General features: G+C 38.7%; 1 protein-coding gene across 5 annotated transcripts in view; it reads left to right on the top strand.

The window, feature by feature from the left end:
• Positions 1-22374, top strand: part of ctrip (circadian trip) — a 33916-nt gene that overhangs the window by 1600 nt on the left and 9942 nt on the right. For 3 of the 5 annotated variants that reach the window (XM_053745029.2, XM_053745030.2, XM_053745026.2), the window contains exons 2-20: positions 9301-9558; positions 11676-12607; positions 12823-12930; positions 13031-13119; positions 13813-13911; positions 14282-14396; positions 14644-14717; positions 15077-15170; positions 15419-15640; positions 15766-15956; positions 17311-17499; positions 17856-18004; positions 18530-18665; positions 19149-19313; positions 19720-19894; positions 20312-20536; positions 20889-21067; positions 21430-21636; positions 22182-22311. In XM_053745029.2, coding sequence (XP_053601004.1) covers positions 9500-9558; positions 11676-12607; positions 12823-12930; positions 13031-13119; positions 13813-13911; positions 14282-14396; positions 14644-14717; positions 15077-15170; positions 15419-15640; positions 15766-15956; positions 17311-17499; positions 17856-18004; positions 18530-18665; positions 19149-19313; positions 19720-19894; positions 20312-20536; positions 20889-21067; positions 21430-21636; positions 22182-22311 — 3538 coding nt within the window. In that variant the 5' untranslated portion in view covers positions 9301-9499. Of the gene's footprint in view, positions 1-9031; positions 9224-9300; positions 9559-11675; positions 12608-12822; positions 12931-13030; positions 13120-13812; positions 13912-14281; positions 14397-14643; positions 14718-15076; positions 15171-15418; positions 15641-15765; positions 15957-17310; positions 17500-17855; positions 18005-18529; positions 18666-19148; positions 19314-19719; positions 19895-20311; positions 20537-20888; positions 21068-21429; positions 21637-22181; positions 22312-22374 lie in introns of those variants that run through there. The other 2 variants (XM_053745028.2, XM_053745027.2) reach the window with 2 other exon arrangements.

The following is a 22374-nucleotide window of genomic DNA, read 5'->3' as shown; positions in this document are numbered from 1 at the left end:
AAATTACCAGGTTTTATTTAACATGTTTATCAAATTTTATAAATTTGTAAGATTGATTATAATATGGAAGGATCAATAATTATATATATCCCTCATTTCTAAAGAGAAATGATGTATGAATTTAGACTTAACAATTCTGACATGATAATCAATTTGTCCATCTATTAGGGACCTGTCTAGGTTTTAGCCAAAGCCTTGTCAGCCTGATGATTTACATTTAATTTTGAGATATACATCCTATGTCTATGGCATATTAGTGACAAACACACACAACTTCCGCTGTGTAATAAATAAAAGGTAGCCTTTAATCAAATAAGGAATATATCTGCAGTACATGTTCCTTATTTGATTAAAGACTAACTCAAAAGCAGTCTAGTTATTTTTGATTACAAGATCCTAGGCCATAAAGTAGGCAACACACTTGGGACACCCTTGGGGTTGCAGGTGTTGATAGGTGGTTTCAGGTGTTGATAGGCTGTAATGACCACTTACCATCAGGTGGACGCATGTCTGTTTGCCTGCTTGATAATATGAAAAAATCTATAGGCATATCCATTCTAAAAATTGGGTAAACAATTTTTGAATTAGCTCAATTAGTCATAGTAAAGTTCTTCTTATTTTCGACTTACAAAATATTAATTGGACTACATATAACAATTTTTACCAATAATGGGCTTATGGTTGGCGAATTATAATAAGTTGATGAGGGTATACAATATTCAAATAAAGAGGAAGGTATTTCGAACCCTCAGTTCAGGAACGATCAGTCTACTATCCCAGTTGGTCTATTATGAATGTTTGGTCGGTTTTATATGTATGAATAGTACCCGTCGCTGTGCGGGTCTGTTTGGCAGGGGTACAAGTGGCAGGACGCGTCTGTATCGATCCGTCGCGGCCCGGCCGCCAGTCCGACACCTCTCATTACCTACGAACGCTGAAACTGTATTGTTAGCCGTTACACGATTTCAAAATATACTCATGTCTTCGATATGACTTTTGTTAACAAAGTACAGTAATCGGAAGTGGGGGAGACTAAAAAAAAATACATTTAAAGATTTTTTTAAATAACTTAATTGAAATAAATTTTATCTATCGTTACAAATTTAATAAAACTATTACGTACTTTCCAAGTAAATGGATACCCTACTTGTCATACTCAGATTGTAATATTATTTCTCCTTTGTTGCAAAACAAAAGCAATATAATGCTTTATCATGATCGTTGACGCACAAAGGTTGGTCATATTGCTAAACTAAGATCCGAGATGTTTTAACTTGGATTGTTAGTTAACAGACATAATAAGGAAAGGTTCTCAGTCCGTTATTAGCCTTAAATGCTAAAGCCTAAATATAACAAACATATTGTAAATATTATTTACTTAAATGCAAATGCATCGTTAAGTCTCGCGTGACATGGTAGTTCTTACTCGGTAAACTATTAATGAGAAAGAAGTACGTTGACGTAATTATGTAGAACAGTTCAGGCCAGTAGGTTAGACATCCGAAGATTTAAACGATAATAAAATCGATGAAACGTCGAATGGACGTACGAACGAGTGGACTTGATCTGCGAATAAGTTTTTGTCATGTGTACTGAAAGGACGTAAGTAATAGAAAATATCTACTATATGTAGTGTAGGACGCGCTGAAGTCAGTGAATTTTTTACTTGCAAGATTTCAAATATTCTAGTGTAGGTACTCCCGTTATTACTTATGTTACGTTAATATGTATGAAATAAATCACATAGGTATAACATGGACATATTCATATTTCTTCTCAGTTTAATGGGGCAGTGCATGGCTGATTTACTATAATTCAGCACGTGTGGTGTGGTATTGCCTGTTAGTATTACGTAACGCGACACTCGTACTAAAATAGTCCAACCACCTGTCTTAACCAACTCCCAACGAACATGGAGAATACGTCCGCATTCTCTAGTATTAGCTGCATGTTGTCGTTCAACTCCGGGACACTGATTAATCATATCTGTCCATGGATGCTTTGCTGGCCAGCGTGCAGCAACAATATCAAAATATAGGGCAGTGATAAACTAACAGATAGTCTATATTCTGAATTTGCCGCGGGTGGTTCCTGCCTTTGAACCTTGGATAGAACTATTCCATGTGGTGGACATTTTTGTAAAGAAAAGATAAAAAGGTTTGACCGCTGATACACAACAATAGCATTCCCAAAGAGAATTGCCGCGAGGTTGGTCGTAAAATCACAGCTGAATCTTTGAATTAAAACTTACGTAGCGTTATAGCCGAGCAAAGGAAACACGTTCAGATGAGACAGAGAGTCCGTATTCTAAATCTGCGGGGGGCCTATCGAAATAACCTTTACACAGGTGTTTTCATTGGTTTGAAAAAAAAAATAAAAGCTTTTAAAATACGCCCTACTTTCGCCTGGCTGTGCGGTCGACGCGGTTCTAAGAGGAAGTTGTACGATATGCCAGTTTGGTATCCGGTTGGGTTTAATCAGAGGTTAAATACCCTTATTACAATTGTTGCATATCAATTATTAGAAAAATATGAAATTTCCTACAAAGTTTGAATAGTATTAGTTTCTATCACAGTTCTAAAAGCCGACCAAATTCAATCAACTAGGTGAAAGATTTCTAAATATTTACAATAAAATAATTAGAATGCTTGCAGAACGAGTAACGTTTCATAGTACCCATTATTACGTTTTATTGTGGGTATTCCCATGATTCCTAATCAGTTTCCCTCCATCGTATTTGTGCCAGGTAAAAACTAACTCAAAGCTTGTAACGAAAAGTTCTGATCTTACGAGTAACATGATGTCGGGATGATATAGGAAAGTTTTAGCATCCAGCAAATTTACAAAGATAAAAATAGATAATAACGGAAGACAATAGAATAGGTCTTTGCCCATCAGTGAGAAACTAAAAAAAAAATAATTGCCTTTGTTATTCATGCAGACCTATAAACCCTAACTTTAAATCTAGGTCTCGACAATTTCAAATTGCTTTTCCGTTAATCTGACGTAGTGATTCAAAATAGTTCTATTACTCTGTGACCCTATTATTTTGCTGCTGCTAAGCCAGCGATGTACAATAGTGACCTAGTTGCGCATATTGCGTAAATGGCCGTAGACTTGAACTCGTTTTAGCGACTGACATGCTACAATGTGTAGTGTCATCTTGATTTAAACTACATGTCCAAAAACATGTGATCGTGTGTAGTGAACATCAACAGCAACCCAAGCAGTCTGTGAAACTGGATTAAATCGTTTTACAATATTCGAGTCTAGGGTAAAACCTAGGCGCACCTAACCTAGTATCCAAGTTGAACAAGGAAGGATGTGAAAAACCTTGCTAAGAAAAACCAAAATGAAACTCTGTCCGCCGTTGAAATAAGTTCATAAATATTGGATAACATCAACATTCTTTTGCCAAAGGGCACTTTGAATTTCTGAACAGCACTGATCCCATGACAGCTCTTTTTCTTCTGTGTGTCGATGACAGAAATGGGAATATGAGCTTAACCCTTAATTGTAGGGTGAAACCACAATTCAGACTATCATTACACTGACTCCTTTGAGTGCGCAATTCTATCTGTTATTTAGTAAAATCATCTGCGAGTTTTGTGGTCGTGGCGAACATTATGCAAGAGGCTGGGTACCCGCGTCGAAACCTTTTGGCTCCGGAGGTGGTGTTGCGACACCATAGCTTTCACCACTCGATCGGACCCGAAAGCGATACTTTAGCTTTGAAGTTATCATTATTCAACAGCCATAAACAAAGCTTATATATTTGTGTAGTTGTCCGAGTATCCATACCCTTTTGCATGATTGCTGATGCTACGTTCTGTTTCCTAATGCTTGCATCGTTGTCATCGTTGGTCGTGCTTGCATAAAATGGCGGCAGAACCGAATATTTCCTATTTCCTGTTCTATAAATCATCCCGAGAAACAAGAGGCAAACATCATGTCAAGCAATCTACTTTAATTCGTACTTTTTAAACAAGTAAAATTAACTTTCTGATGAGATCGCAAAACTACAGCATGGTTGCAAATATTGATCTCACTTAGCCACTTAGTATGCATTTTGTTTTCGTTGTAAACATGTTCAAATTACGCGTTTCATCTATACGAAATAATAAATTAATCTGAGTTATAACAGTATGAAACCCTCTCTTTCCTTCATGCTCCCACGTCGTTCGCTTCGCTTTTATTTTACTTCGTTCTTTGTGGTCTAATTGTGTATAGAAAGACCACTTTTGCACGCTACATTATATTTTTTTGGTAATTGGGTCATACCAACGTGTTGGTGGTAATTTGATGTCTCATGGTACAGTCAGTTTTGATTAAAGTATCTAAGTAAATTAATAATAATATTTATCAATGTTGTTTTCAATAGTAATAAAATGTGTGTTCTAATTTACACACTATACATTACAGTTCGTTGTGTCCAGTCGTGTTGCCTACCCCTTGCCTACAATAATGTAGCTGTCTATGTCTACCTAACACACCCATTATTTTTGTTTGCTAAAATAATGCCTAGCTGAATCGATTTCTGCAATGCTGGTTCCGTTGTAGCATTACATTTTAAGTGTTGTAGTTTCATATACGTCGACATGTTACAGAGAAAACACTCTTCATATATCTATATGAAGAGTGTTTTCTCTGTAACATAATCCCTATATCAACTTTCTATCAATACGAAAATATTGTCTTCTTCCCTTTTCATCGGCGCCCGCCAAGATGATTCCTGCTTTATAATGCTGGTAATGCGGTATTGGACGTGGATCGTTGAGATCGTAACATTAAAAACTAGTTTGGAGAGCACTTGGCGAAGATGCCGACGGTCGACGCTGCTTTATTTCTCATCTAGCGTGTCCCTGACGCGCCCATACAGAAATAGTGCAGCTTATTTTATCTGCAACCGGTCCACTAATAATCTGGCGGTTCCAAACATACTCTTAATAATAATTCGAATAATGGTGTTACCTATTTTTTTTACTGATAACAAATAGCGACCCACTTTCATCCACCGACATTTTTGCTGAAAAAAATATTATTAAAAATGTTTTATTTCAGTCAACCAACATTTGCCGTACATTGTCTTCAAACTTGAAACTTTCAATCGATAATATAATAACGTTCCTAAATTTAAATAGAGTGCTGATCTGTCTAGCTCGCTCGTGTGTTATTTGCAAGGGGGCTTTTATAAAAGGGACGACGGAGAGTACGTTGAACCTGTAGGGCTCCGGAGAAGTCGCTTGTGTTTCGGCGGCGGGGGCGCGGGTGCACACTGGGCCGGTCATTGACCCCCCGTGGGGTGCAGTGTTCACGGCGAACCCCGACTATACACAGATTGATTTCGATGCACTCCCGCTATCATGACAACCAATGCGTCGTTTAGTTTTTGGCACAAGATCGAAATCATGGCGGCCACGGCTAGACCAAGCGCAGCCAATATTTATATTAACGCTTCGGCGTCATGCTTTACTTGGCCGGCTTGGTACGGAACAACTCATGACATCACTTGTTTATATGGCGTAAATAAATACGTTGCGAAGGGAGTGTAGTCTTCAGGTGAAGGTCTTTGTCCATTGATCTTGATTTAAAGAAAATGCACTACCTATCGTATATATGTCAGACCTTGCATGTTATCAGTTTATAGCGTTTATGTATCTAATTATACCTGGTACCTAATATCTATTGAAGTTTATGCCACCATTTACAAATGTAAACATCAGGTAGCCTACACCCTATATGTTTTGTATTTTATTAACAGCTGAGCTGACTCTGCTGACAATCGGCTTCCGCCCTTATTTTTTTATAATAAAGTCGGTCTGTATCACGATGCAGACACCCCTATGGATGCTCCCTGAGATAATGTACTAAAATAAATGGATTAACCAGTCCACTATAAAGGACTTTTTTCACGAGCAATTCTACCATCAAAACAAGATTGTTGTTGCCAAGAGGCAGAGCCGCTATAAGAGCTCTCAGGTTGGTGCGAGGTGAGCTGGTTTCGCACGTGGCCGCTGCTGCACAGCCGGGTTGTCGACCTGTGGCCTTGGGACGCAATCCCTTGCCACAAACCAAACATTTTTTAAAAGTAAATAAACCTTGAAGAAACTACTTTAAGGTTCAAAATAAAACGCACCTCCATGTTTCTCTTCTGTTGTTTGGACAAAAACTACACTTTTAAAATAAGACGCCATGTTCATCGAATACCTATTTAAATTTGTATTAAATTTTGAATCGATCTTGGTTCGTTTAGATAATGTCTCCGCAAGCATGTTTACTAGGTCATTATTGTTATTGTCTGTGGTCGACAAATTACCATGAGCATTAACACTTCTCAGAAATACGGCGAAGAAAAGAATAAGCACCTAGTTGTTTATAGTTGCTGTCTTTATCAAATAATACCATGTTTTTGTGGCTGGCATGGCAATGACACTCATTTATATCATTGTTTTGGGTCCTTTCCTTAGGTACCATAACTAGTTCTTTATTTAAGTTGTTAGTAACATGGTAACAAACAAACCAAACTTGATTTGAGGAGAATTATACATTCGCAAAAAATAAAACAATGTGTTCGGCTTGGTAAGCTTTTGAACTCGAGTCAGGGAAGGTCGTGTTGGAATAACAAATCAGCATCGTCGCGCTCGCGTCAAGGATTTGTTCGTTTTTTTTTTCTCCTAAATGTTCAGTCCACTCGTGCGCAGTTTAACAACTCCAATACACGATTGAAATGCTCTCCGGTTTATGGTTTAGATTAGAATGGCTAGGAAGTCTTCGGGTGCTGACAAAAAGGTTCAAATCTACCTGTTAATATTTTTGCCATTGGATACGAGTGGCACAATACGTGCCAAATCTAACAATGCTAATATGAAATTACTTTACCTGTTAGGATGCACCTGGTGGACTCACAAGATCGACTTGGTTGCTATTGGATTGTGTCTTGTCGGACAGGTTACTTTAAACAAGTTATCATTGGTAATGTTAAATCAGAGTAGGTAGCTATGTATAAGTTTGTTTTTAAAATTAGGTACCTATATAATTTACTGAGAAGGATCCTAACTACATGATAGGCTATTACGTATTCTATACCAGAGCACCATTGCGTAGAGAAATGTTGTCACACTGCAAAGGCATAATATGTCGATGTAATACATACAAAGTAGTGCCCAGAAAGAAAATTGTAAGTAGATTAGGTACTACCTAGTTATTCGCATACTAACGGTTGTTTGGTTGCGTCACTCATTACATTAGCCGACCGAGGTCACTATTTATTAGACATTCATTGATCCTTTTGGTTATTTTCTGGTTCCTCATTTAGTCTTTCTGTTCCATTTTTTGTATATTCTTCTTTTCATTCTAGTGATAATCGGGAATTTGTGACTTCTAATTATTTGTTATCGTCTTCTAATGTGTTTCCGTTATAGAGCATTGGTCTAAATCTCTCGCATTCGTTCCTCTCCCAAAACCATACTATTCTTATCCATAGCATCTAGGCAGACGCTATGGATATGTATAGTATGGATTATAATATTATAATAGGTAGTTACCTATTATAATACTATAAAGAGAAAAGATTTGTTTTTTCTTTGTTCTTTGTTTGTTATGTAGAAACCCAAAAACGATTGCACCGATTTTGATGAAATTTGGCACAAATATAGACGAAACCTTCGGGAGTGACAGTAATAGGCTACTTTTTTTATCAGGTTTTACCCGAGTGAAGCCGTGACGGACCGCCAATACTAAATAACTACATATAGTAGATCAAAAAAACAACAGATTCAAAGTCTCGCTTATAACTCGACTTTTTGTTTGCAATAATGTACCTAGTGTCCCTGTGAGAGCCAATTCAAAGCTATTTTAGGGCGAGGAGAGAACCCTATTGTTACATGTCGGAAGTTATATACTAGGTCTATGCAACGCAAATAACCCTCTATCGTTGCAAATGATTACCTATCTTGATTAAATACTCATCAGTTTACGAAGACAATTATCATAAAGTACAGTTAGTGTAGCGTTATACTATTAGATTACATAGAGGCATACAATTTCCATGTAATGATTTCCAAGCGAGTCCGGTACTCAGGACAGCCCGTGCCCCGACCGGACACCGCGGACTGCGACATCGGCAGGCGCGGTCGTTCACCAGACCTGGCCCTTTGCCCCGCCTACGGGACCAAGATACGGTGCCCGTGTGTGCACTACACGCAACGGAACCAAAACGTCATAAACCCGCAAACAGTAAAAGTGATCTACAGCACAATGCAGTTATGTGCATTGGGCACTCGCACACATGTAGCCTTACGTAGGTACGTTTACATGGGTTGAGTTAATTAACTCACACCTAATATGACTTGGTCCTGGAGTGTTATTGTTGTGGTAATAAACGACATTGAACAAAATTTGAAAAATAACGCCGTACCAAAATAAAAATTACTACAGCATCGTGTATTTTTCAACCTATTAGTCAACATCTTTTTACCTACCTACCTTGAATTACAGTTTACAATAGAGCTAAAATGTTCGTTTTTAATTGAACATTCATCCATCATAATACTTAAAATAAAATAACCAAAAACATTACACCTCTTTTTTATTACAGGGGATAAAAAGAAAAAGAAACATGCATGTACATAATAATACCTCTTGTCGACTTCTGTGATAATCAGTGTTGCCATATACAAACACTTGGTAAGTCATAGTAGAATGAAGCGGAGATAAAAATTGCCTTTTTGACATGAAGTTTTTTTTTATTTGGGCTGCGCTGCGTATCCTTTGCATAAAAATCAGTAACTATTTTTACGGCACAATCCTACGCAATGGTTGACATTTTATTGCTTACTTTCCATGTGGCTAGACAATAAAAACTTATTGTATATATATATTTTTTGTAATTTCATTCTTAAGGCTAAACAGATGAAAACTGAAATTTTAACAGGAAATGCAAAAATCGTAAATAAAAGAAATCAATAACACGTGGTAGTTTTTTTTAATACTCTGGCAATATATTTCATGAAGTGACAGCTCGCCAGCTGTGTCTGTGTGGAATGGATTGAAAATTTGTTTCGATGAAAAAGCGCAAGCTCCGTCCTTGATGTGTCGTCATCCATTGCAATAATTTCTCAGAAACGTGTTATTTCCTTGTATTAGAGATTCCCGAATGTCATTGAGCATAGACGGGAAGTGATAATTTACGCATCGGTTGGGTATATGCCTGCATCAGTGAGTGGTACCTATTAATTGTTAAAATGTTTATGTAACGCAGCATTGTTCAAATTGCTGAGTGCGTATCATCTTTTGTTCCAGATAGCTCGGCAGTTAGTGTCGGTGTCGTTTACGAAGAGTGAATTAAGTGAGACTGGGTGAAGTGGTTATGTGTTTGTGAGGTGTGGATGCGGAGCCAGCGGTGTAGCGCTCGCCCTGGCATGGTGCCGGGCAGGTAGCGCGCGCGGGCGGCCTGCGCAGGCCCCACACAAGCTGCCGCGTGTGTTTCCCAGCGTCGTCTATGGCCGAGCAACACATCACACCGTCGTCGCACTCTGCACTCACGAGAGAGTCCAGCGGGTAAGTTCAAAAAAGATAATCATATTGCAAATTCCTAGTTTAAAATTAGTTCCTGTTCCTATGGAGGAACCTGGTGCTGGAATAACTTCTGTGCCTGAACAAGACAGAGGCTCTGATCAAGTTTGAATAAATTTAATTGAGTATCATTCACATCATATCTTTTGTACAAAAATGTATATGTGACCAATCACATACCTACATTTTTGTACAAAGTATAATACCTAAACCAGTCAAAGGTCCAAACCTATGACTGGTTTATGTTGATGTATATTTATGTATAAATAGCAAATTCTAAATGGATGAGAGAGGTAAATGAAGTAGACTGTGTGATGCAGAGAAGTATAACAAGTCAAGCAGACCCTTATGCTTTATGGCTGAGGAAGAAATCTGAAATGCAATCAAGAAAAGTAAAAATTTATATATATCTGTCCATCCAATCTCACAGATATTAAGTATAATATTTGCAGTATAGATATATTAGTGAGTTATATGAGAAGGGTGTAAAAAGAACACATGGTATTTTTCTAACTCAATTCAATAAAATACATTAGCTATATTATAAGCAGCTTAGAGTTGATGTGTGTATATCATGCACTTTTATGTCTTTAAATGTTCTTCAAGTTCATCAAAATCTTTATTTCAACTGAGAATTGAAATTTATTCATACTTGATCATAAATTTATGTAAAACTATTATTGACTGTTATCCATTTTTTTCACTTCCCTCAATGACATTTATCCACATGCTGGTCTACATGGCTCTGGTATATTTAGTATGTATCTACCACCATCACACTCTTAAATTTGCCCTACAGGTAACATCCCAGTTTACTGCTTAATAAGTAAATATTATTGGTTTATAATAATTGAAAAAATACTAAGTCGAGAAATACATAGTGCTAGAAGCCGGGACGGGTCACTAGTTATTAACAAATAGGGTATCTTTAATACACTATTTTAAGTAATTTTTACTCTTTTCTACCTTCATGTGTTCATACATATTTAAATATACTATACATGTATATACTGTGTTGATACATATAAATAAGTAACAAGTCATCCTTATCCTTATTCTTAATACAATTTTAAGACTAGCAGTAAGAGTTATGCCTCTTGTGTAATTGTAGACACTTTTATTGCTTAATTACACAGCGAGTGGATAACAAGTTGGTCACACTGTTAACACCACAAGTTCCAGTAGATACATTTTTATTTGTAGCTACAAACATACATGGCATAGAACAGGTGGTAACTTTAGCAGAGACAAGCCAAGGAAGATATTTTGATGCCTTCTGGCAAGATTTGTTCCATTTATGAAAATGATTGGACATTTACACAAAGATAGATGGAATCTTTTGTGGTAGACCTTGCCTAGCAGTGGGATGATATCTTCTTCTCTTCATAGTCTTATTCCTCATGACTGAGGATCGTGGTCATTACATGGAATGAAATAAACACAACAACATTCTTTGCACTATTAATGGAGTGGTTTGCCATTACATCCGCAAGTTGATAATCTACCAGGCAGGTTTCTTCACGATGTTTTCCTTCACCGGAAGCTAGTGGTGGTCAGTGGAAAATACTATACATGAGTCAGGTTGGTTCTGGGCACTGTTAATGGAGTTGTTTGCCATTACCTTCTCTATTTTACCCACGAGTCTATAATTTACCTAAGTGCAGGTTTCCTCACGATGTTTTCCTATTCATGAGTCAGGTTGGTACAAAGTCATGTAGCATGAGTAGGATTCAAACCAGGTACCTTTCAGTCCACTGGCTTAACCATTACACCACAACCACTTCATGAAATGGGATGATATATGCAAAATAAAAAAAAATCTGTTCTTTATGTGACATTTTGTATTCTGCCCTAAAGTGTTGTAAGATTTATATTCACACACATATTTGTTTAATCTATCTCAAAATCATCAATCAATGTTTATTGATACAACTATGGATATAGATCTTTTTTATTTTATTTGGTTGGTAATTCCTGTTTCCCAAACAGTTCATCTATTGTAAACAAACATAACCAGTTTTTAATTGTAGGAAAGTTTATATAAAATGTATATAATCCTTATGTGTCTGATATGAACGGAAACATTTATGTGATGTTTCCAGGTCTTCTCCTAGCAGGGTGGTGGGCGGTCGGTGGTTGCGAAAGGTGCGTCGTGCAAGCCACAGCCGCCGGAACAGACGGAACGTGACGTCACCGCTACCGCGCTCCACCAGCCGACACTCAGGCAGCCGCCGCTCCGACGCCGAGCCCGCGTACGTTGAGTTGCGAAGGAGCTCGCGCCTCGTCAGCTCTCTGCCTAGGTCTGACTACTCTATAACCGAGCGCTGGTCATACGGCGCCGACGTATACGAAACGCGCTGCGACACTACCGACTTTAAAAGTGGAGACATCAATAAATCCTCCGCCAGTCTACACCCGAAACGTGGTCGAACTTCCTCGCATGACAGGAAGAGACGCAAGAGTCATTCCATATCAAACAATAGCACAGAAGAGTGTGTCGCTTTCTGCACTCGCTCACGGACTGCTCTCAAGTCCACTGAGAGTGTTTGTGAGCAATCAAATAATAATTTAAAGGCTCAAACATTTTCGAACTTGCCTATCACTCCAGAAGCAACACCTAATACTACTCAACAGCAGTTGAATCAATCTGAAGGTTTACTGCCCTTGGAAGACAGAGACTTTGCATATTCGCCATTTAGTTCTTCGACTGTCACAGAGTTACTGGACTCAGATTATTCAGTCTATAGCCCCACAGCAAACAGAAGGAAAGGGAAGAAGAGGAAGCGATCGGCTCATCGCTCCTTGTCAAATAGGAAGAGCAGTTGTCTGATTAATATAGAAGAGTGCCCCAAGAAGTTTAAAATAGATCCCCATAGCAAAGAAGTAGCGGAAACCAGCAAGGAGTTTGGGGAGAGCAAAGTTCCAAATATAGAGAGTGAAAGACTCGATCAGCCATCCTGTACATATCGTCTAAGGAATCGAAATCATCGCGACCTTGGCCCACCTACCTCAACCGTTATCAGTGATAGTTCAGGTAATCCACTGTTTCTTTCTTTCATTGGATTATAATTCGTGCAAAATGATTCGCAATGTATTTCGTGCACAATCAGTCTCTGAACGCGGAGCGAGTCGCTCGTGACTCGCACGTATCTTATCTGTTTTACGTTATCTTGTGTATCAAGTGCAGTTATTCATCACATTTTTCGTGTTCGCTTGTGTTCGCCTCATTATTATCGTATGATGTTGCAGCGAGTCCGTCGACGAGCGACGCGTGCTATACACAAACAGCGGAGCGCAAACCTCGCGCTGACAGTTGCGGAAGAACAACCACTCCGCCTCCATATAAGGATACTGAAGGTTAATATATTATTGTGCATATAATTGAATAAATAAATTGTATTGCGAAATGCAAATAATGGACGTGCAGATAAATATGAATTTTTTATTCCGTTTACAGAACCCAGCTCATCGAAAGCACACAACTCCAGCAAACTTCTTATTGTACCCCGAGATCTCCCATATTTACGTCAAACTAACGCGCGGAGGGTGAGCATTACAAAATTAATAATTCATTGTTTATTTATATAGCAAACTAATGTTAATATACAGTAATTATAAAGGTATACCATTTCCTTATCAACATTTTATGCATTATAATGTTTAATAGCAGTAGTTGATAAGAATATCGATTTGATATTATGCCAAGTCACTTCAAACAATAAGCGCCAACTTCAAATACCTATGTTTTGTAAAAAAAATTATATCTATGTCCTCTGCCTTATAGCATACTGACTTTGATCTAAGTCACATTAAGATTGGGCCCACCTACACACTAGCTACTGTAATTTATCAATTTATTTTTTTAATTAGTGATTGCAAAACGAAAAAAGCGGTGCTACAAATTATGCTACACTAGATTTTTTAAATTAATGATCAGAAATTATTATAGTTTTCTATTGTACTAAGTTGTTAGGTATTAGGTAAAATGAAACAGTGACCACCAAAAACCTTATCGTACATTTATGTATATCGAAAACTATAATACTAAGTATTTAATAAAATCCTTTATCTAGTGTTTATTTATGTCCATAATCTCTTGTGGTATTTTAGTGTTCTCTATTAATTGAAAGAAATTAATAAAAATATGGCGTGAGTTCTTAAAGGCGCGTTGTGTGGACTCAATGTAACTATACCAAAATAATTTTGGAATTATACAAATAAATAAAATATCGTGTACAGAGTATCGCAGCTGCGACGGGTGCTACTCTGGGAGCTTGCCTGACGAGGGGCGCTAGCACTTCGCAGCGGCACAGGCACGATACTTCCACTAAGAGACAGGTCAGTGACCCCATCTATAAACAGAACAGGCTAATTTGCGCGACAAGTGAATATATTCAGAGTTGATTTCAGATGACTGCTTTTATCACATGGAATAGTATTTCCTTATGAAGCTAGCAAATGTAGAGAAGGATATCCTTTTACTGCAGATAATCAAAATGCCTCGATTTAATGGAAGTTATTGTATGTCAACTTATCTAGTGTATATAGTCGCCAATGTAATCTAAATTTTCGAAATGTCTCTTAACTTCTTTAGGTACTAGACATTGTTGCTGTTTCGCTTTTTATCAGCATCTAATTCCATTTCTGGCGACTACTGAGCATGTCTTTGTTGATATACCTATAAATAAAACATAATGTGTATCCACAGTCGGGCAGCAGCGAAGGCGCGAGCAGCAGCGCGGGCGGGCGGCGGGCGCGGACGCGCGACATGCCGCAGCCGCAGCCGCAGCCGCAGCCGGCCACCACGCGACGCGACAAACGAGGTTTACTATACTATTGTCCGTTTTTTCTTAACAGGCCCATGATAGGCCTGGTAAACAATCTTCACAGAACCTACCTTACTGATGGATAAAATTTAATCTGTACAGATGTAAAATCATGAAAATACTTGTAGGATTTTAAACATAATAACAATTGTAAGAAAAACTAACTTTGCCCGTTGTGTTGTCATTTGTAAATAAAAAAATCCCCCTTTATAGCTTACATTATAACACGCTTTTGTCGTTGTAGGTAAAAGCAGTCTGGGTTCGTGTGCTAGCACAGGAGGTGCGTCCAGCCGGTCCCACCCCCAGCCTCTCACCACGGTGAGTTAATTAAACTAATTAATAATGAATGCTAATTGACTACTTTCCAACTAGTCAGATACTTTTAAATGTCAAAAACTAAATTTTATATGGGACGTGTATGACAGTTATGTATTGTCACTGATCACAGATTATTTGTAATTTATTTCCATACACAAATTTTGTATCCAACAACAACAACATATAACAATTTTGTAAATGGCATGGGATTTACAAAATTTGGTATGACTTTAGAATCAACAAGAGCAAAAAATTGTAATGATTATGTCTAAATACTCGTTTCTAGAACTGTAAATTCAATTATTACTGAGGCCTAGAACAATGTTTCATTAATCAATGTTTAAAACATGTTTATGCAGGGTGCTGTAGCATCCACATCGTCCACACCGCCGGCGTCAGCATCCGCTTCGATGCCAGACAACGCTTCCACAGATGCAAAGCCTAAGGGCAAAGGTATGTTACTGACATGGTTGACATTTTTAATGCCTGTGTTTACTGCAAGGTTCCTCATAGGTTCCGCACCGCTACCGCCCGGCAGATGATCTTAAAAAAATAGTTTTATGGCGTCTTTTGTAAACATATTTTCCATTACCAACAAATTAGCGTATTGCTCGCTGTAGTACATCAGTTTTCTTAGCAATACTTTATGTAATTAACTGTTTGAAAGACAAGAAATGGAAAGTTAAATTTGTCGTTTCCAGCATCGTCGTCAACGGAGGAGTGCGGGCTTGGCGGTGTGTCGGGGGCGGGACGCGCGGACGGCGCGGGGTCGTCGGCGCAGGCCGAGGAGTCCTCGTCGGAGGAGGGCGAGGTGGGGCGGCTGCAGGCGCTGCTGGAGGCGCGCGGGCTGCCGCCGCATCTGCTGGGCGCGCTCGGCCCGCGCATGCAGCATCTGCTGCACAGAACTGTCACCGCCAACTCTGGTATACTATCTCTCTCTTAACACTCTCTGGTTTGAGATCAAGTGATGGTGTGATGAAGTTTTCGTTTTGACCATTGTTTTTTTTACATATACTAGCATAAAATACTCACAATATTTTTATCACAGCGGCGTCCAAAGCAGCCCAACTCCTGGCTGGATTGCAAGCCACCGGCGACGAAGGCCAGCAACTGCAGGCCGTGATAGAGATGTGCCAGCTGCTGGTGATGGGCAATGAGGACACACTGGCCGGGTTCCCCGTGCGGCAGGTGGTGCCGGCGCTGGTCAACCTGCTGGCGGCCGAGCATAACTTCGATATGGTTAGTGTTTGTAAATGACGTCACTGAACTGAATGAAGAAATGGAATTTAAAGCGAGATTGCTATCTGGCCCATGTTAACAGGTAGTTGATTAAAGTCATAGGAAAGAGATACACGAAATTTATATTGGAGTTAGAAATTTCGGGCTGATGTGTCAATGCTATTTAAAGGAAGATTGTTATCCGGCTCATTTTAATTGGTTTGTAACAGTGAATAGAGGTGCGTTCTATTTATCATGCCGATGTGTGTTCTCCAAGTAATGGTTTAAAAAGTAAATTGCATTGAAAAATACAATGAGCAAGCATTATTTATTTAACTGTGTAATATAATGTTCTTTTTAAAATCGGTGGGACCTTAATTATATTGTTAATATTCCATTTTTTACTCTATAATTAGGTCAGTAAATTAGGTAACTAAGTGTTTCATAATAGCTTAATGTATTGTGAGATAATGACGCTGTTTTATTTGGCTTTGTGTTCATAGGAATCATAGTGTAAATCTATAAAACACTTGTAAATGTTTCTGAGTAATAACTATAAATTAAATATTTTATATAAACCTCGACTTTAACTAGAAAAAGATGTTTATCTTCAAATTATGTTGTCTCATCAAAACAACTTTCAAACAGAATATATCGCAACAAAGTCGATTGTTCGTGCGAGAGCTGTACAATATCACAATACGACATACACTCATACGATACATACATTTTATTCATAACACCTGCTTTATGAATACCTACCTCCACCTGGTTATATTATAATCAAAAACTAACATTTGTTCGCGAATGAAGTTCGATAAAATATTTCACAATCATTTTTTTTTATGGTTGAAAAAATTTTTGAAAATATTATGTGCTAAATATAAATCAGTTGTCCATAAAAATACGTTACTTTTACTTGAATATTTTATATTAATTTTTATATTAATAAAGTTTTTTTCATTTTCTATTCTACTTTCAGTGAAAACACACGTTCAATATGTAAATATATATTGCTTTGTTATAATATTAAGGATAGCATAAGAGCCGGCCAAGTGTGTGTCGGGTCACGCACGTACAGTGTGGAGTTCTGTAGTTTACTACAACAACCAAACAAGTGCGAGTCTAATTCACTGACCAAAAGTTTCGTACTTTGCCACCATTTGGTCTTCCTACACATCTAATATATATTTTAATCCAACAACACCTTACATTATAGGAAAGATGAAACAATAACATTCCGACTTCACGTTGCCTAAAAAATTGTTTTTTTTTTTAAGATTTGATTTGACCACTTTGGCAGCGTGATTAATGCTTATATCAAATTACATTATACTACTATTAATAGTTTTGTCATTATCATTGTCATTTTCAGATGAACCACGCATGCCGCGCATTGACGTACATGCTGGAAGCGCTGCCGCGCAGCAGCGGCGCTGTGGTGTTAGCAGTCCCCGCCTTCCTCGACAAGCTGCAGGCCATCACCTGCATGGACGTGGCTGAGCAGAGTCTTACTGCGCTGGACATGCTCTCGCGGCGACACTCCAAGGCTATACTGCAGGCGGTCAGTTTGTGTATCATTCCATGTAATGATGATAAGTGTTTTCTTTGTGTACAGTTAGTTAATTTAGTTTTTCTTTGTCGATACGTACTTTTATGACGTACACGTCATAATTTCGGGCACATTAGTGCTGATGCATTATAACTAGATTATTTTTTTACAATAAAATAAAAACAACTTCTGGATATTATTACATCCACTAATTAACATACTTAAAAATACTCAATAACACTGAAATCCAATTAGCAATACTGAAATAACAACGTTATTATTTCCTTGAAGATTATTACCACTATGTTGCAAAAATCCCAAGATACCTAAGACATAGTGTTTAATTTTTAATACGTTTGTCTATATAGAGGGGAGTATCAGCCTGCCTGACCTACCTGGACTTCTTCTCGATCAACGCTCAACGCGCCGCTCTATCCATTACGGCCAATTGCTGCCAGAACTTAACCCCCGACGAGTTCCATCTCGTCAGGGATTCCTTGCAACTGCTCGCTAACAGGTATTTGGTGTTTATAGCTAGTTTGAAAAAGTAAAGGATTAAATTCTTAGTAAAGGATTAAATGGACAACACTCAATGGTACACACTAAGCACTAAACTTGTAAGTCAGATTTACACAAAATACAGAAACGGGCACTACACACTGAGAACCGCAAACACTGGGATTCGAATCCAGCGCTTCTACTACAACAGCACATGGAAATCGTCAATTTATGTAGACTTGATTTTTATTCTAATGATAATTCATGTTATTCCCACGGGAATAATAGATTTCATACAATTTTTCCGCCCCTCTTTTTGTTTGGCTCAAATTACATACATTCTAAGATGTGATTATTTCCTAGCCGGTTTCATGTAGCGTAATTTTATTCAACAGTAAAGACGCTCACACCAAACTAGATAAGTTTGTTTCAGTAACCCGAAATCAGATATAGGCCTAAGGAAACTGCGACATATCGCCCTAACATTCGACAAGCATTAACTATGCTAAATTGACGAAGTTATTAACGCATTTTGTTTTTCCAGACTCACCCAACAGGACAAGAAATCAGTGGAGTGCGTCTGCCTCGCGTTCTCTCGCCTCGTGGATAGCTTCCAACATGACCCCGCCCGGCTGCAAGAGATTGCCACGCCGGAATTGCTCACTAATTTGCAACAATTGGTAAGTAAACACTACAAGGATAATTTCAAAATTATTCATATTTTTTAAAATTACGTATTTTGTGAAATTTCCAATAATTAATTAACTAATTCTGATGAATCTGCTCATTCTTATTGTTCAAAATGTTAATTTTCTCTTGAAAATAGTTTTTCTTAGGCATGGGTTTTTTCGACTTGAGAACGAAAATCTTTGTTTGCTTTTTGACCTTTTTTTTTTTACTGAAATCTTTTTCTCGTTTGTGGTCTCGTGTGTGGTGACTAAGCGCTAAAAAGCCTTGATAGCTGACAGGAAACAACAGCGTTTCTAAAGATGTAAGGGATCCAGTCAGGCAGGGAGTTTCTCGCTTACCTTACGCACTTTTGTAACTAGTTGAAATAAATTCTATTAACTATTTATACAATCCAAATCATCAACTTCATCTATTTAGGCCTTCGCGCCAATAAAAAGTTTATACTTATATTGAACCACTAATGTTTGTTACAGCTGGTAGTGCAGCCCCCTCTGATCTCGGGGCAGACGTTCATCACCGTGCTGCGGCTGCTGTGGGTCATGTGCAGCGCGTGCCCGGCGCTGGCGCTGAAGCTGCACCAGCGCTCCATCGCCGACACACTGCTCTGTCTGCTCACCGGCTCCACTCTGCAGCAAGAGGTGATTAGGAATACACAATATATGTGATAGAACGGAGGGAACATAGAACCTACTCAGAGAGGGATAGTAGTTGTGGTCTAGTAGTAGTGGTATGTAATATGTAGTGCTTCTAGTCTAAGGATAAACCTTAACTAGTCCACGAAGATTCTGTGAGTGAAGATTCTAAGTAGCTGTCAAGAAGTTAGGTAAAAGTGGACACTTTTCAGTTTACATTCATCTTGCCAGTTTACCACTCTAAAATTTACCTTTTTCAGATTGCCAGTCTTGGATTTACTACGGTGCTAACTCAATCTGTGTGATTTGACCCAATTGACTTTGTCTGATTTCGATATTGTTTTTAATACGATGTTTTCATAAATTGGGGAGACAAAAACAAAAATATTGAATGTAATCGTGTTTGTAACAGCAAGTGGAACTGCTGCCGCGGCTGCCGCAGGAGCTGTACGAGATCACGTGTCTGATCGGGGAGCTGATGCCGCGGCTGCCGGCGGACGGGATCTTCGCGGTCGACGCTCACCTGGACCGCCCGTGGTCCGCGCCCAACGACCGCGCCGCGCACTGGCAGTGGAGGGATGATAGAGGTGGTTATATTATGCTTTGTTCCACTAACACCTATCATTATAAGACCTATATTTGTCAATTGTATAGTATACATTCAACATTTCGATTATATAATTATCTATTGAAAATCTCGTAGATAAAACGCAAACTAAATTATTTAAAAAAAAATTATAAATTTCTTCAAGAAAACAGCAAAGTTTTTTCTTTATGTTGATTTACACTTGTCAACTTTATGACTGCTGGATGATGTCTGATTTTCTCCGTTATGTAAGCGTAAGGAGCTTTTAAGCGGTACAATGTTTATATTTAACTAACTTTGTCGTCAACTTGAAATTGAATTACAGAGAAATAATGGCAAATATTTTAATTTTTGGTTTTCTAAAAACGTATTCAACAATCTTCCTAATAACTTTATCTAACATAAGAATAATTATCAGGCACATGGCGTTCGTATTCGTGGGCCGAAAGCCGGGCCATCGAGGCCGGGGCCGCGGCCGGGGAAGAGGAAGTGTGCCTCAGCACGTTGGGCCGCTCGTACACAGTGGACCTCACCGCCATGCAGCAGCTCAACGACCACACCGGCACCGCGCGGCCTGTGCAGCGTGTGGCGCCGCAGGCCTCGCCCGCCGACGCACAGGGGGCACCCGCCCCCGCACACCCAGGTGAGATCGACGACTGATCTCAAATTATCATTCTTATTCATTATCACAGACGCATCTTCACTGAGCGTCTCTTTGCGATTGTTAGTTAAGTGTCAAAAATAATGATATTTCTAATTTGACTGGTGTGTAGCATTTGACTGGTGTCTTTCTTATAATATTTCTACAGTTTTCGGGTAAAATCCATATTGATATTATAAGTGTGAAAGTGTATTTATTAAATTCTCCGTAAATTGGATTTAGATGATTTTTGGGGTGGAGATAGGCTCCTTTGCTGCTACTTACTAACCAAAATTTTAATCTTAATGACACATAATTTGGATCAGCATTTAGTAATAGTGCTTTATAATTGTAGACCCGCGCATCGCGATGGTGCGCGGCAACCCATCCCTGGTGCGGGCGCTGCTGGCGGTGCTGCACGAGGTGTACTGGAGCTCGGCGGGGCCGGCAGTGCGCTCGCAGGCGCTCAAGGCCATCCTGCGCTGCGTCTACTACGCGGACGCGCAGCTGCTCAGGCTCGTGCTCAAGATGCAGGTATTGTCTCCGTCTTTATCCATTCATACTAATATAAAAGTAAACTGTACTCCTTTAACTCACTAATACTGCCTGTTATAAAAAAGAAATTTATAAATATACATACTGAATTCAGAATCATTATACTCCTTTTTGCCTGGCCTATCTGCCGGGGGGGAACAACTAACGTTTTTCGGCAATATTATTTCTAATTTGGTAAATATGCCGTTTATCTATTATTTTCAAGAAATACAGGCCAAGATAAACTGTTCCTCGTCTATTTCTCAAATACTAAACTTTTAAATGTACTTTCGACCCGTACTAAAACTACTTAGCATATGAATATGTTACTCAAAAAGTCCTAACATATGTAACATCGTCAGGTGATATCGTCCCACATCGCGGGTATGATGGCGTCGAGCGACCTCCGCATAGTGGTGGGGTCTCTCCAGCTGGCTGAGATTCTCATGCAGCGTCTGCCCGAAGACATGAGCGTGCAGTTCCGGCGCGAGGGGGTGTTGCATCAGGTGGCGCAGCTCTGTGAGCGCCCGCCCGCCGCTCAACAGACGCCGAGGCAGAACAAACTCAAGGTATACATTACTTATTTTATTTATTCAAACTTTATTTACCAAAATGGTACAAAGTGCGGATTTAATGCTAAAAGCATTCTCTACCAGTTAACGTTCGCTGAAAGTTACAGAACAGGTCCTCGATTTGTTTTATTTGAAAGTAACCTTCATATATCATTCTTCACAAATCAAAAACTAAGGTCCTGTTTCACCAGTTTCTAATAAAATATATTATTGTAATCCGACAGATAAACTAACCAGATGAATCTGCCTGATGGGATTGGCCAGTTAGTCCAAATACTCACACTGGTGAAAAATATTTTTACTGTTATCTATACGATATGTTGTATATAAACTATGACATACTTTATCAGCAAGAGGTGAAACAGGTCCTACTTAAATCAGAATTTACTTCTTCATTTTGGTATTAGGTTTCAATTTGAATGTTATTTGTTTTTTATTTAACGTCTTTGGAGAAAAGCCAGCACTGTAGCTTATAGCGTCGCTTATTCATTTATATACAAAGAGTATTTGAATACAATAACTCACGGTAAATTTTTCCACAGAGCCCCAGCGGCGGTAGCGTGCGCAGCGGCGGGTCTTCCCCACCGGCCTCCACTTCGGCCACTTCCATCGAGCAACACAACTTGTCTCTGGCATTCTCCGCCTCCGGGTCTTTCGTCACCGCGGCTTTGCGTAAGTTATCTTTATTTGTGATATTCAACGGATATAAGTTTGACTTTAATCACGCATTTTTCT

The sequence above is a fragment of the Plodia interpunctella genome, chromosome 5 (assembly GCF_027563975.2).
Source record: "Plodia interpunctella isolate USDA-ARS_2022_Savannah chromosome 5, ilPloInte3.2, whole genome shotgun sequence".
In the NCBI taxonomy this organism is placed as follows: Eukaryota; Metazoa; Arthropoda; class Insecta; order Lepidoptera; family Pyralidae; genus Plodia; species Plodia interpunctella.
Note: the sequence above shows the minus strand (reverse complement) of the source record. Positions and strands in the feature narration are given on the sequence as shown.